Here is a 14926-nt window from a genome sequence, read left to right on the forward strand (position 1 = left end):
AGAGAGAGAGGCAAACCAACAAATGGACTCTTAACTATAGAGAACATACCGATGGTACGAGAGAGGAGGTGGGTTGGGGAATGAGTGAAATAGGTGGTGGGGATTAAAGAGTACACTTGTGATGAGCACCAGGTGTTGGTGCTGAATCACTATATTGTACACCCAAAACTAATAGTACACTGAACATTAACTGGAACTTAAAAACAAATAAATAAACTTAAAAAAAATTTTCTTAATGTAAAATGGTGGGCCACTTTGGAAAACAGTTTGGCAGTGTCTTAAAAAGTTAAACAGGCATTATCAATTCACACTACTTTACCAATGATTTTATGCAAAAGTTCCTCTACTTAAAGCCCCAACAAAGAGACTTTTTCATTGGAAAAAGACAATAAACAGTAGTCAACAATATTACAGTTAATCAAATAGTCTAGATTAATAGGACAAAACCATGAAAATAAATATCAATATTAAATTAAGATTTTAAAAAACTCTGTATCTTCTCAAAGTTAAGACTCTGGTGACTGCTGTGTTCTAAATTATCATTAAATCAGAGAGGACACCAATGAAATGGCAGGTGACTATGACATTTACAGAGTGCCATGAGTCAGGAACTGTTTAATCTCTCAGCAAACAAAGAATTTGAGGCTTAAATAGTCTGTTCTGCCTAAGAACACTAAGATCTGACTGCCAAGGTAAAGCTATTTACTCTTTCCTCTATTTCTTAAGGCTTCTAAGGATTTCAGTATAAGACTAATATTTGTAAATAGTATGATTTGAACTGTTATTGCTTGAGTCTAACATATCTATTTAGATTTAGGTATATCCCCAAAGGCACAGTTCATAAAATAATATTATTAAACAATAGTTCAAATATACCTGTGTAGGGGCACCCGGTGGCTCAGTGGGTTAAGCGGCCGACTCTTGATCTCTGCTCAGGTCATGATCTCACAGTTAGTGGGATCAGAGCCCTGCGTCGGGCTCCATGCTGACAGTGCAGAGCCTGCTTGAGATTCTTTCTCTCTCCTTTCTCTCTGGCCCTCTCTGCTCTCTCTTGCTCTCTCTCTCTCAAAATAAATACATAAACTTAAAAAATTAAAAAAAAAAACCACACCTGTGTATACTAAAAGAAGTCTTTAAAAGTAACACATCATAACATTATTTAAAAATATTTTCAGGCTTTCTCCCTGAGGTCGGGAACAAGACAGGGGATATCCACTCTTGCCACTGGTATTCAACATATTATTGGAAGTCTTAGCTTCAGCAATTAGACAACACAAAGAAATAAAAGGCATCCATATCAGCCAGGAGGAGGTCAAACTTTCACTCTTTGCAGATGATATGATACTCTATATGGAAAACCCAAAAGATTCCACCAAAAAATGCTAGAACTGATCCATGAATTCAGCAAAGTCACAGGCTATAAAATCAATGCACAGAAATCAGTTGCATTCCTATACACCAATAATGAAGCGACAGAAAGAGAAATCAAGGAATTGATCCCCTTTACAATTGCATCCAAAACCATAAAATATCTAGGAATAAATCTAACCAAAGAGGTGAAAAATGTATACACTGAAAACTTATGAAAGCTTATGAAAGCTTATAGAAAGCTTATGAAAGAAATTGAAGAGGACACAAAAAAATGGAAAAATATTCCATACTTCTGGATAGGAAGAACAAATGTTAAAATGTCAATACTACCCGAAGCAATCTACATATTCAATGTAATACCTATTAAGATAACACCAGCATTCTTCACAGAGCTAGAACAAACAATCCTAAAATTTGTATGGAACCAGAAAAGACCTCGAACAGCCAAAGCAATCTTGAAAAAGAAAACCAAAGCTGGAGGATCACAATCCTGGACTTCAGGATATATTACAAAGATTTAATCATCAAGACAGTATGGTACTGGCACAAAAACAGACACTCAGATCAATGGAACAGAACAGAGAACCCAGAAATGGACCCACAAAGGTATGGCCAACTAATCTTTGACAAACCAGGAAGAATATCCAATGGAATAAAGACAGTCTCTTCAGCAAATGGTGCTGGGAAAACAGGACAGCGACATGCAGAAAAAAGTGAACCTGGACCACTTTCTTACACCATACACAAAAATAAGCTCAAAGTGGATGAAAGACCTCAATGTAAGACAGGAAGCCATCAAAATCCTCAAGGAGAAAGCAGGCAAAAACCTCTTTGACCTCGGCCGCAGCAACTTCTTACTCAACACATCTCCGGAGGCAAGGGAAACAAAAGCAAAAATGAACTATTGGGACCTCATCAAAATAAAAAGCTTCTGCACAGCGAAGGAAACAATCAGCAAAACTAAAAGGCAACCAACGGAATGGGAGAAGATATTTGCAAACGACATATCAGATAAAGGGTTAGTACCCAAAATCTATAAAGAACTTATCAAACTCAACACGCAAATAACAAATAATCCAGTGAAGAAATGGGCAAAAGACATGAATAGACACTTCTCCAAGGAAGACATTCAGATGGCCAACCGACACATGAAAAAATGCTCAGCATCACTCATCACCAGGGAAATACAAATCAAAACCACAATGAGATACCACCTCACACCTGTCAGAATGGCTAACATTAACAACTCAGGCAACAACAGATGTTGGTGAGGATGCGGAGACAGAGGATCTCTTTGGCACTGCTGGTAGGAATGCAAACTGGTGCAGCCACTCTGGAAAACAGTATGGAGTTCCCTCAAAAAATTAAAAATAGAACTACCCTACGACCCAGCAACTTCACTACTAGGTATTTATCCAAGGGATACAGGTATACTGTTTCGAAGGGGCACATGTACTCCAATGTTTATAGCAGTGCAGTCAACAATAGCCAAAGTATGGAAAGAGCCCACATGTCCATCGATGGAAGAATGGATAAAGAAGATATGGTATATATACACAATGGAGTATTACTTGGCAATCAAAAAGAATGAAATCTTGCCATTCACAGCTATGTGGATGGAACTAGACGGTATTATGCCAAGTGAAATTAGTCAGAGAAAGACATCATATGACTTCACTCATCTGAGGACTTTAAGAGACAAAACAGATGAACATAAGGGAAGGGAAGCAAAAATAATTAAAAACAGGGAGAGGGACAAAACATAAGAGACTCTTAAATATAGAGAACAGAGGGTTACTGGAGGGGTTGTGGGAGGAGGATGGGCTAAATGGGCAAGGGGCATTAAGGAATCTACTCCTGAAATTGTTGCACCATGTGCTAACTAACTTGGATGTAAATTATAATAAATAAATAAATTATAGAAAGTAAAAAAAATAAATAAACCTTAAAAAAAAAAAGAGAGAGACCCAGCTCTCTACTATCAACTCAACATTGGCAATGTAGGTCCAGCTTACACCCTTCCAATAAATTAACACTGTTCCTTTAAAAAATAATAATAATAAAAGAAATACAGTTACTAAATTGTTACCATTAGCAAAATACTATATATCTTTTCCTCAAGGAAGGCACCTTTGACCACTTCCTTAATTAGTACCAGTGCCACAGAAATTGTATAATACTGGTTTTGAAACCTAGCAGAGAATTTTGTGCCAAGTTGAATAATTCAAGCTTCTACAAGGTTTTATTCAAACAGTATTGGAAATCCCCATTTAATTGGGTTTATATGTATACAAAAAGTAGCTCAAATTTTTAAGGTTTCATTTTGTTATAATTCATTCCACGTTTATAACACTAGAAGTACATTTGTTAATAGGAGAACATGATGGGTTACATAATTTTAGTGGGAAGTTACTACGCTCTTCTCTTAAGGCCTTTATGCAGTCTGCCTCCAAAAAGGTTACCATAAACATAATTAAAAAGTAATCAAGAGTTTATAAACAAAGAGGAAGAAATTATCCTGCTTAGCCACATTACATAGTAAAAACAGAACACTGAGTTTATACTTTACCTGCAGGTTTAAGGTCTCCTATTCGAATAATGTGTGGCCAATGCTGGAGTGTTTTTGCAAAAAAAGGGTTGGTTACTCCTAATATGACTGAGGGCCTACATAAAAACAAAACAGAAACAAAGTGAGAAAAAGACAAATGCTCCATCAGTGAAGAATAGTTTATAATTTCTTTAGATTGAACAACAGATTATCTTTTCCTTCACTCCATGCATTACATAACAACTAGATGCCAGGCACCATGTTTAGCCCTAGACAAGTAAAGATGGAAAGACATGGTCTTCCTAAAAGCATACAGGAAGAAACGTATGCATACCTAATCACAATGCCACAGATTAGAAAATGGTGATGGGGGTATCAAACATACAATAATTACAAAGGAGAAACTGTATCTATCAAGAGGATTAAAAGACAGCTTCACTAAAGAGATGACATTTGCACAAAGATATGAAAGATGCACAGAAGTTCTTTCCCAAATGGATAAGGGAGGTAAAGGTGATGCAGGAGAATAACTAATATGTGCAAAGCAATGAAATGAGATGGTGGAGTGCCTGAAGAACTACAAATAGCTCAGTATTTCTACAGCACAAAGCAAGAATGATGAGTGAGTTAGAAATGAAGGTAGATGGCTGGATGCTGGCCAGATTATTAAGTACCAAGTTAATATGCTAAGAAGTTTAGAAATCTTGTAGGCAAACAAAAGCTAATAGAGAACCAAGCGGAAGGATGCCACATGAATGAAAATGTAGGAAGATCACTCTAGGAAATCTGGAAGGTGTCCTACAAAGACGGTAAGAGATTTAGGAAAAGCAACAGCAGACATGACAAAGACTGGAGACAGTTAGGCTGAGAATAGACTTTTGGAAGAAGATAACAAATGTTATTATGAGAGATATTTTATGGTGTTAAATTGACAGAATTTGGTAAAATTTGATGTGGGGCATATAAAGAAGGAGAAATTTATGACAATTTTACCATTCATGAAAATAGGAAGGAGCATGGGTTTAGGGAAGAAAACAAGAAGACAGAAAGAATTCAGTTTGTACATGTTTAGTTTCAGTTGCCATTAATATACCTAGGTGGTAAAGTGATAAAAAACAACAACAAAACCCTGGACATATAGGTCTGCACCTTGCAAAGATCTGGGCTAGGCAGATAAATTTCAGTCATTGGTATACAGGTGTTAACAGAGTCTGTGGGTAGAGATAAGATAGCTCAGAAAGAATCATCAGTGTGAAATCAGATCCCAGAACACAGTGCTGGAGAACACCAACACTTAACGTGCTGGCAGAGACAGAGACATCTGCACAGGGGACTGAGATGCACCACCAGGCAGACAGGTGAGAGTGGTGTCAAAGATTAAAATGCTTTCAAGTTCAACAGCTTAAATGTTATTAAGAAAGAGAAGGCAGGGAAAATAGGACAATAATGTGTGCACAGGGTTGGGCAGTGGGAGGGTCTTGATGACTCTGACTTCAGTGGAAGTGGAGAAATCAACCTGTGGGTGCCTGGGTGGCTCAGTCAGTTAAGTGTCTGACTCCTGGTATTGGCTCAAGTCATAATCTCACAATTGTGAGATCGAGCCCCACGTTTGGCTCCACACTGACAGCACAGAGCCTGCTTGGGATTCTTTCTCTCTCCCTCTCTCTCTGTCCCTCTCCCACTCACACAAGCATGTGCACTCTCTCTCAAAGTAAATACATAAACTTGAAAAATAAAAAAGAAATCAACCTGCAATGGACTGAGAAGTAACCAGAAAGCCAAGAAGTAGAGACAGTACGTGGAGATTTCTTGTTGTTGTTGTTATTCTAGAAATTTCACTATGAAAAGAAGGTAAGCAATAGAGCAGGAGCTAAGGGGGAAAGGGTAAGATAATTTTTTCCCTTTAATATATTGGGAAGAATTTTGATGTTTCCATGCCAATTCAACGAAGAAGAAGGAAAAGGAAGTTATAGAGCAACAAGAGATAACAGAAGGCAAGAAAACAGAACTCAAAGTATAATCAGATGGCTATTGATGACAATACATCCTCCACTAATAAATAAAATCATTGAAAAGAAAACAAGTTTGACCCTTGACATGTAGAAGTATTACAAGCAGTTCCTCAAACCTTCCTTTACAAAATCAAGATGCCAATGAGTTCAAAATTTAATTTGACATAATTTGGTTATATAGGAAATACTTGGTCAATAAAAATTATTTTGTTTACTCACGGGGCTTGAGTACGAGTAGTATATTCTTTGAATTCGCTATCATGAATAGTGAAGTAAGGTCGGAAGTCACTGAAGTACTTTAATGGAGAAATACAGCTGTGGAGGAAAGAAGAACATTTTAAACAAAGGACACAGAAATTAAAGGCCCTACTCAATAACTATAAAACATCAATAACACACAGTATACCCACATGGGATTACTTATTTCAGTAAACAGCAAACTTATTTCAGGAAATCAGAAAGACAAATGGAAATACATAATAATATGGAATGGAGTATTGAAAGAACACAGGACTTGGGGCAGAAGATGGGTTGAAATTCTGGCATTACCATTCCCTAGTTACATGTCTTTTACTAGACACTGACCATTCATGCAAAGTTGTCAGGTACCAACTTTGCATAAGTGAATGAATGTTTCTTGTTCAATCAATCAAAGCAAAAAAACCCCCCATGGTTCCAGCCCTCCTAGAGCATGAATTACTTATCTCATCCATGAAACGGGGCTATAATGAGCACCCTTCTTATAAGAGAGGTGTTGTCTGGATCAGTACAATGAGTGTGCAAACATAACACAGATGGAAAAATGCTGCAACTATCACCATCAGGAACCAAATATACTCACTTCACAAGTGCCAATACAGTCTCTGACGACTCTGATGGTGACGGTGCCATGACCACGAGGGGCTCCCCCAACAGGACCAGCTCCCAAAGCATCTGACTATGAAGGAAAACTGGGCAGAAACACCTAAAAGGTGTTTATATGGTAGAAGTATTATTTTCCAACCCTGTTTTTTAAGTTCTTAATCATTCTAAAAACTTCATACTGATATAAATTCTTCCAGCTATTTGTACCTTGTTGTGACATACAAATTCATTTAGAATACGGTGATGCATAAGTCTCTTTAGTCCACATAAAAAAACATATCAATTTGACTCATTCCAAGTTTTAGAAAATGAAATGTGATATATTGACACAGAATGGCTGACAAATAATAAAAGCACATAAAATAATTATTAAATTATACCATATGGTAGATTTATTTCATCAATATTGCTTTCTTACATTTGAATTTCTGTTGTAAAATTTTGAAGAAAACAAGAAAAATCAATTTTCCAAAGGATATTTATTGGATGTAATTAATTTAAGAGCCAAGGCATTCAATGTTAAAAAATGATGGAAACAAATCACAAGGGGGAGTTTGAAGGCCAAACAACAGAATGATTTCCTGGGCAGATCCTTCCCTTACAGAAATGCTGCATATTTTTATAGTAGCCCTGGAACTAGATGGAAGCCTATCAGAACAGAGCTCTGGCACACTACTCAGCTTCAGACATTTGGTAACTTTTACTTATTTAGTAATTTCTTCCATTAGGGTAACAACTTTTCCTACTAGATTGGAGGAAAAAAAACTTATCTATTTATAAAAATCATAATCAATCTACCCAATTAAAAACATATATACACACAAAAACAAAGAAAGGCAGAAAGAAAGTCTCTTTTGTCCACATTAAAAACCATATCAATTTGACTGATTCCAATTTTTAGAAAATGAAATGCAACATATTGACACACAGAATGACTGACAAATAATAAAAGCATATAAAGTAATTATTAAATTGTACCATATGGTAGACCTATTTCATTAATATTGCTTTCTTGCATCTGAATTTCTAGTGTAAATATTTTGAAGAAAACAAAAAAAATTAAACAAGAAGGAAAGAAAGAAAAAAAAAAGCTTACATGCAAAAATATAAAACAGATTTGTGGAATGGAAATTAGGGAAATTTAGTTTTAACTATTCAAAGGCAAGAATACAAATGTGAAGGAAGTGCAAAAACACCCAAAGCAAAATAATAAACAGTTCAAGGATAAGACAAACGAGCTCTTCTTCCTCTTCCTTTCCTAAACAATTCAATCCTAAAACAGAACATGGTGCATGGTAGGCATCTCTGCCAGGAGAGAAACGAAGACATGATGGCTCAGAGCAAGGTGTGAGGGCTTATGTGAGATAAGGGAGACGTTCACATGGAGAAGGTGACTTGCTGTGGGGCTGCTGGAACCCAAACGTGGTGAGGAAGGTGTACATGTGTGAAGGTGATCTGGTTTGAGATGACAGGCCAAGAAGTGTGAGGGGCCTGGAGGGGCAGCCTGGTATGAAGTGTCAGAGCCAGAGTGTGTTGAAGTTGTCCACGGTAGAATGTAAGAGCAGGGGGAATAGGGTGTGTGCATGGAGAGGTGGTCTGGGATGAGGTATAGGAGCACTGTAGGGTAAGGAGGGCTTTCCTCTGGGGGTTGGCCTAACATCGGGAGCCAGAGCACAAGCAAGCATATGGATAGGGGGCCTAAATGTGCAATACAGAAGCCTAACTGGGGTAGGAGCATAACCACGTGGGGGGAATCTGGCATGGAGCACAGCCTGAGAAGGTTGAGGAAGGGTATCTATGAAGGGCAGGTGGGTGTGGAGTGTCAGAGCCTAAGTTGGGTAAGAAAGTCATCTGCACGGAGGAGAGGGTTTAAGCAGCGATGAGATACTGGTTACTAACAAGGACTGATCAAATAAGTAAATAAATTAAGAATAACAGGAGGTAGTTCCTCACAAAGGGAAAAGAAATACCAATATAGAAAGAAAACTAGAGTGAACCTTGTCTTGTAGGATTGGAATTGGGGGTACTGGTGTGACTTTAGGGTTTTCAATATATACAGATATAGAAATACATACGCAAAAATGTATACGTATTATATATGAGTAGGTACATATGCATCCCTTTACAAATATATATGTATGTATGTGTATATATATATATGTATACTCCCTAGCTCTGTCCACTGAGAGGGCCTAAAATCAGTGATATTCCAATAGCAATGAGCTCAACCAGTACCCAGATTTTGGCTTCTGAATCCTATTCTCCACTAAAAAAAGTGAAGGCTTTTCGAAGAAATGGGTGATTCCAGGGCTAAGGAAGAAAAAATACAAGAAAATCTTGGCACCCAAGAAAACATAGGTCCACGCAAAAGCTTATATACAAATGTTCGTAGTAGCATCATATGTAACAGCCAAAAAGTAGAAACCATCCAAATATCCTTCAGTGAATTAATGGATAAATAAAATGTGATATCCACACAACAGAACATCATAAAGTGAATCAAATAATGATTCAGGCTACTGCATGGATAAACCATGGAAATGATTTGCTAAGTGTAAGCAGACACAAAAAGCTACGTATTTTTGGATTCTATTTATATGGTATGCCCCAAAGAGGCTAATCGATGGAGATAGAAAGTAGATTAGTGGTTCCCAGAGGCTGGTAGGGGAGAGAGAATGGGGAATAACTGCCACTGGGTACAGGGTTACTTTCTGAAGTGATGAAAATGTTCTAGAACTAGATAGCAGTAATGATTGCACAACTTTGTGAAATACAGTAAAAACCAGTGAATTGTATATTTTAAAAGAGCGAATACTATGGTATGTGAATTATATATCTTTTTTTAATTAAAAAAAAAAGATAAGCTTGGCACATTTTATACTAGAAAGCAAGGAAGTGTTTCAGGGTGCCTGGGTGGCTCAGTCAGTTAAGTGTCCAGCTCTTTGTTTCGGCTCCGGTCACGGTCTCATGGTTCATGAATTTGAGCCTACATCAGGCTCTGTGCTGACAGTGCAGAGCCTGCTTAGGATTCTCTCTCTCTCTCTCTCTCTCTCTCTCTCTCTCTCTCTGCCCTCACCCCACCCCCACTTGTGCTCTCTCTCTCTCTCAAAAATAAATGAATAGACTTTAAAAAAAAAAAAGAAGGAAATGTTTAAAGAATGACAAGGATATGTAAAAAAACAAAACAAAACAAAACAGAGGCCAACTTGAAGACAAGTGTCATTGGCCAAACTGGGGACAACTGGAACACCAAATGAGAATAATGGATTTTAATAACCTATTGAATAAAACAGAAAAAAACAACAGCCCATAAAATATACACAATGTAATGATTTAAAATATTTCTACAAATTCTTTGACACTCCTTTTAAGACATGGAAGCCTAGCGGCTCAGTTGGTTAAGTGGTTAAGCATCCAACTTCAGTTCAGGTCATGATCTTGCAGTTCATGGGTTAGAGCCCTGTGTCAGGTTCTGAGCTGACACCTCAGGGCCTGGAGCCTACTTTGGATTCTGTGTCTCCCTCTCTTTCTGCCCCTCCCCCAACCCTGCTCTGTCTCCCTCCCCACCCCCCTTAAAAATAAACATTTAAAAAACAACAACAACAACAACAACAACAAAAACATGGGAGCCCAATCCTCCCCCTCTTAGCTGTGGGCTACGTTATTGGTTTACATGTAACAAACAGAATAAGGTAAAGCAACAATGTGCAATTTTGAAGGCTGGGTCATAAAAGACATTTTGGCTTCTGCCTTCTCTCAGATCACCTGCCCAATACTGTGAGAACATTCAACTTGCCCTATGGGCCGGTCCACATGGCTAGAAATGAGGCTCCTGCTAAAATCCACAAGAAACGGTGACCTCCACCCAGCAGCCAAGTAAGCCTTTTAGGGAAACAGATCCTCATGCCCCATTTGTCCAAATCACTAAAACCCTAGCTGGTATCTTGACTGCAACTTCATAAGAGATTTAGAGCTAGAACCATCTAGCTAAGCCATTCCCAGATTCCTAACCCTCAGAAAGTGTGTGAAGTACTATTTGTTCTCTCAAGCCTCTAAATATTGGGGTAATTTATTACACAGCAATAAATAACTCATATACATAGTTTCAAAGTGCCTCCCCACAAAATACTTATTCACAAAAAGAAAACGAGTAACTACCAATCAAGAAGCTCGGAGAATACCACAAAGTAAACGTCACCAGTAATAACGCAAGCTACCTCCATGTCAAACATGCAGAGCTTGAATCTAATTTTGAGTAAATCCCAGACAGACCTAAACTCAGGGATTTCCTGCAAAATAACTGTCTTGTAACCACAAGAAGCTTAGGTGTATGAAAAGAAGACTTGAAGATCTATTCCAGACTGAAAGAGAGACAGAAGAGACAGGACAAGGAAATGCAACAGAAAATTCTGAACTAGTATTGTGACAACTGGTGACATCTGAATTAAATAATATTATCAATGTTAACTTCCCAATTTTGATGGCTGCATTATATCCTTACTTGTAGGAAATAGACTCTAAAGTATTCAGAGATGATGGGAACATCAGGTCTTCAAATGACTATCCACTGGTTCAAGGAAGAAAGTTTTCTATATTATACTTACTACTTTTCTGTAAATTTATGATTGTTTCAACTATCTATATGCATGTATACACATATACATTTATAAATATAAACATATTTATATATATATATAATTTTGAAACAATCACAAATTTACAGAAAAGTGGCAAGTGTGTGTATGTGGGTAAGTATACATTTAATAGTGGGATGCCCTTAAGGCATTAAAGCTAGAAATTATGTTTTCTCACAAGCATTGTAATATATTCTCAGTAAGGGCAAAAACAGACAGCAAGTACAGTTATAAGATGAAGCATTCTATGAAATTATAGTACATTAGAAATATCTATTATATAAAGTACTTTTATTAGGGGAGATAAGTATTAAATATTCAAGAAAGAAACCTATCTCCAGCTCGAACTTTAATAAATATTGATGGTATGTGTCTAATTAACTGCAGTGTAAAATTACTAAAATGAGAGTTCTGTAGGAAAATCATAGGATATTTTTTCAGTATTATTTTTGTATCTCCACTCTGGAGTGGCATGCTTTATGCTAAGCTCTACTGCTCCCCACCCCTGCCAAAAGCCATCCTCTGGCAAAAATGAGAAACTTACTCCAAATAGATAAATAAATGAATAAATAGATACATACATAAATAACTAGATAAAGGTTTCAACCTTTTTCAGAAAGATATACCATGTTATTATAATCTTGAAAATTAAACTAACATCTATCAAAGAGCATCAGACACATCAGATTTTATGTAGTAATAGTAATAGACTTTTACATTCTTTGAAACACAAAAACACTCATAACTGTTACCTATCCTGCCAGTGGGGTAGAAAGCCAAGACGGCTCATTCTCAAGATGAGGGCAAAGAGGAAGATGACAACACATCACTGATATGCCTCCTGCTGCATGAAGAACCAACAGCAGGTATCATTAGGTAAAACGTCCTTGACTCCAGGCAAGAGAATGTCCATTTCTTTCAACAGAAAACCATTCCTCAATTCTAAGCCCAACTTAAAAACTGAATGCGAAGACTATGTACATGATTGAGAGGGCTGAAACAAAAGCCATGGTCCATGGATACGTGGTAGTTTAACAAGCCTTGACTTGGTAGAAGGAGGGGGACAAGTCCTTACACTCAACTGCATCTCTGGCACTCAGCTCCAAACATCTTTCCAGGTCTCTTTCCTTTGCTCTCAAGCTAATGGTGGGTATAAAAATATCACCTTCAATATAATGATAAACATTTAAACTCTTATTCACAGGAATAAATGTACAATGTAAGCTCTCCACAAACAAAGTGAAGAGTGCCATCATGGACGAAGCACTAATCTGAACATCAGATGTTAAATGCTCGGTGCAGTGCTGTCTCTGTGTGGGACTATTATTGTTCAAGTTTCCATTTTCTCACCTCCTGAGCAACAAGAATTAAAAGAACAACACACTAACTTGTCCTACTTTAAAAACAATAACATGTCATTCATAATCAGGAGAAAAGATATATGCTAATAAAAAGTGTTAGTGGTAGGAATAATTAATTGCCATGAAAGCAAAGATAACTGATAAACTCAGCAGTTCAAAAGAAAACAAGTCTGGTAATCAAATTCTATATCAACTTGTGCCAGTTCTTCACTTATTCCTAAACGAATGAAGTATCAAAACTACTAACAGTATGGATCCTTCTTAGTGTATTTTTCCTGTAATAATTATTCATGTATTTGGGGGCACTTCTCCTCTTTATTCTAAGAATGCTACAACATTTAATTTTTTAAAAGAAAATCAATTTGAGGGTGCCTGGGTAGCTCAGTTGGTTGAGAGTCCGACTTGTGAGTTTGAGCCCTGGATCCGGGTTTGCGCTGACAGTGCAGAGCCTGCTTTGGATTTTCTGTCTCCCTCTCTCTCTGCCCCTACTCCGCTTGCATGTTTTTTCTCTCTCTCTCTCAAAATAAATAAACATTAAAAATGTTTTAAAAGAAAATCAATTTGTTTTTAAGATTTATCATTTACGGGGGTGCCTGGGTGGCTTAGTCAGTTAAACGCCAGACGTCAGCTCAGGTCATGATCTCACGGTTCGTGAGTTCGAGCCCCGCATCGGGCTCTGTGCTGACAGCTCACAGCCTGGAGCCTGCTTCAGATTCCTTGTCTCCCTCTCTCTCTGCCCCTTCTCACTCTGTCTCTCTCTCAAAAATAAATTTAAAAAAATTTAAAAAAAAGATTTATCATTTACATACAGAAACATTTACACTTAGCAAAGATATAAAACACTTCCATCACTCCAAAAATTCCCTCATCCCCTTTTACTCAATTTCCCTCTCCCACCCTCCAGGCAACCACTGAGCTGATTTCTGTCCCTTTTCTAGAATATCTATAAATGGAGTCACTGAGTAAGTAGCTCTTTAAAATCTGGTTCCTTTTGCCAAACATAACACTTCTGAGAGTCACCTATGTTGCTGGCTGTATCAATAGTGCTGTCTTTTTTTAACTGCTAAGTAGTATTCCACACACATGTAAGAATCACATTTGTTTATCCATTTACCAGCTTATGGACAAATGCAGTTTCTGGTTTTAGGCTGGTATGAATAGAGCTGCTATAAACATTTGCATATAGGTCTTTGTGAGGATGTATGCTTTCATTTTTACAGGATAAATTCCTAGAAGTGGGATTAATAGGCTGTGCTAGGGCCAAGTGTATAAAACAAATCAAGCATATAGAACTAATCATCCTCTGAAGTAGTATTCCATGTAGTTTAAAGGTCACACATACACAAAATTCCACATACACCCCAAACCAAAAATCCCATTCTAAGCCTTTCACATGACTCCCAATTGCATGTATTACTATTTAATAACTGCTCTGCAACAGCAGTGGTTTCTCAAGCCAAGCAGATCTACCCAGGAGCTGGAACTTGGGCACTAATCCAGAGATTTCTATTCAGCTGCCCTGGGTAAGGCACAGGCATTGGTACTTTTCCCTGTTCTTTTTTATGTGCTAGATTCTTTTTTTATTTTGCATTTTAAAAAGCTTCAAACATACAGAAAAACAAAGGCAGTAGTGTAAGAACCCCCATTTACCTATCATCTAGAGTTAACAATATTTTACCATTTTTACTTCATTAATTTTTTTCTTACGGACGTATTTTAAGTCTCAGGCTCTACCAACTAAGCTAGCTGGACACTTCCTAGTAAATATTTAAAAAAAATTTTTTTAATGTTTATTTATTGTTTTTGAGAGAGAGAGAGAGAGAGAGAGAGAGAGACAGAGCACGAGCAGGGGAGGGGCAGAAAGAAGAGTGAGACACAGAATCCGAAGCAGGCTCCAGGCTCCAAGCTGTCATCACAGAGCCCAACACAGGGCTTGAACCCACGGACCGTGAGATCGTGACCTGAGCCGAAGTCAGACACTTAACCAACTGAGCCACCCAGGCACCCCTTACTGAAGTATTTTAAAATAAAACACAAATCTCATGACATTTCACTTCAAAATAGTTAAAAATTCATCTTTAAAAATCAAGTCTATTTTCTTACATCATTACAATACCATTCTCACACCAAACCAAA

General features: G+C 37.4%; 1 protein-coding gene across 5 annotated transcripts in view; it reads right to left on the bottom strand.

Annotated features, from left to right (window-relative positions):
• Positions 1-14926, bottom strand: part of DENND6A (DENN domain containing 6A) — a 64613-nt gene that overhangs the window by 16580 nt on the left and 33107 nt on the right. For all 5 annotated transcript variants that reach the window (XM_042979227.1, XM_042979226.1, XM_042979228.1 and 2 more), the window contains 3 exons: positions 6773-6895; positions 6151-6246; positions 3941-4035 (listed from right to left, as the gene is read on the bottom strand). In XM_042979227.1, the coding sequence (XP_042835161.1) occupies positions 3941-4035; positions 6151-6246; positions 6773-6895 (314 nt within the window). The remainder of the gene's footprint in view (positions 1-3940; positions 4036-6150; positions 6247-6772; positions 6896-14926) is intronic.

The sequence above is a fragment of the Panthera tigris genome, chromosome A2 (assembly GCF_018350195.1).
Source record: "Panthera tigris isolate Pti1 chromosome A2, P.tigris_Pti1_mat1.1, whole genome shotgun sequence".
Classification (NCBI taxonomy): domain Eukaryota; kingdom Metazoa; phylum Chordata; class Mammalia; order Carnivora; family Felidae; genus Panthera; species Panthera tigris.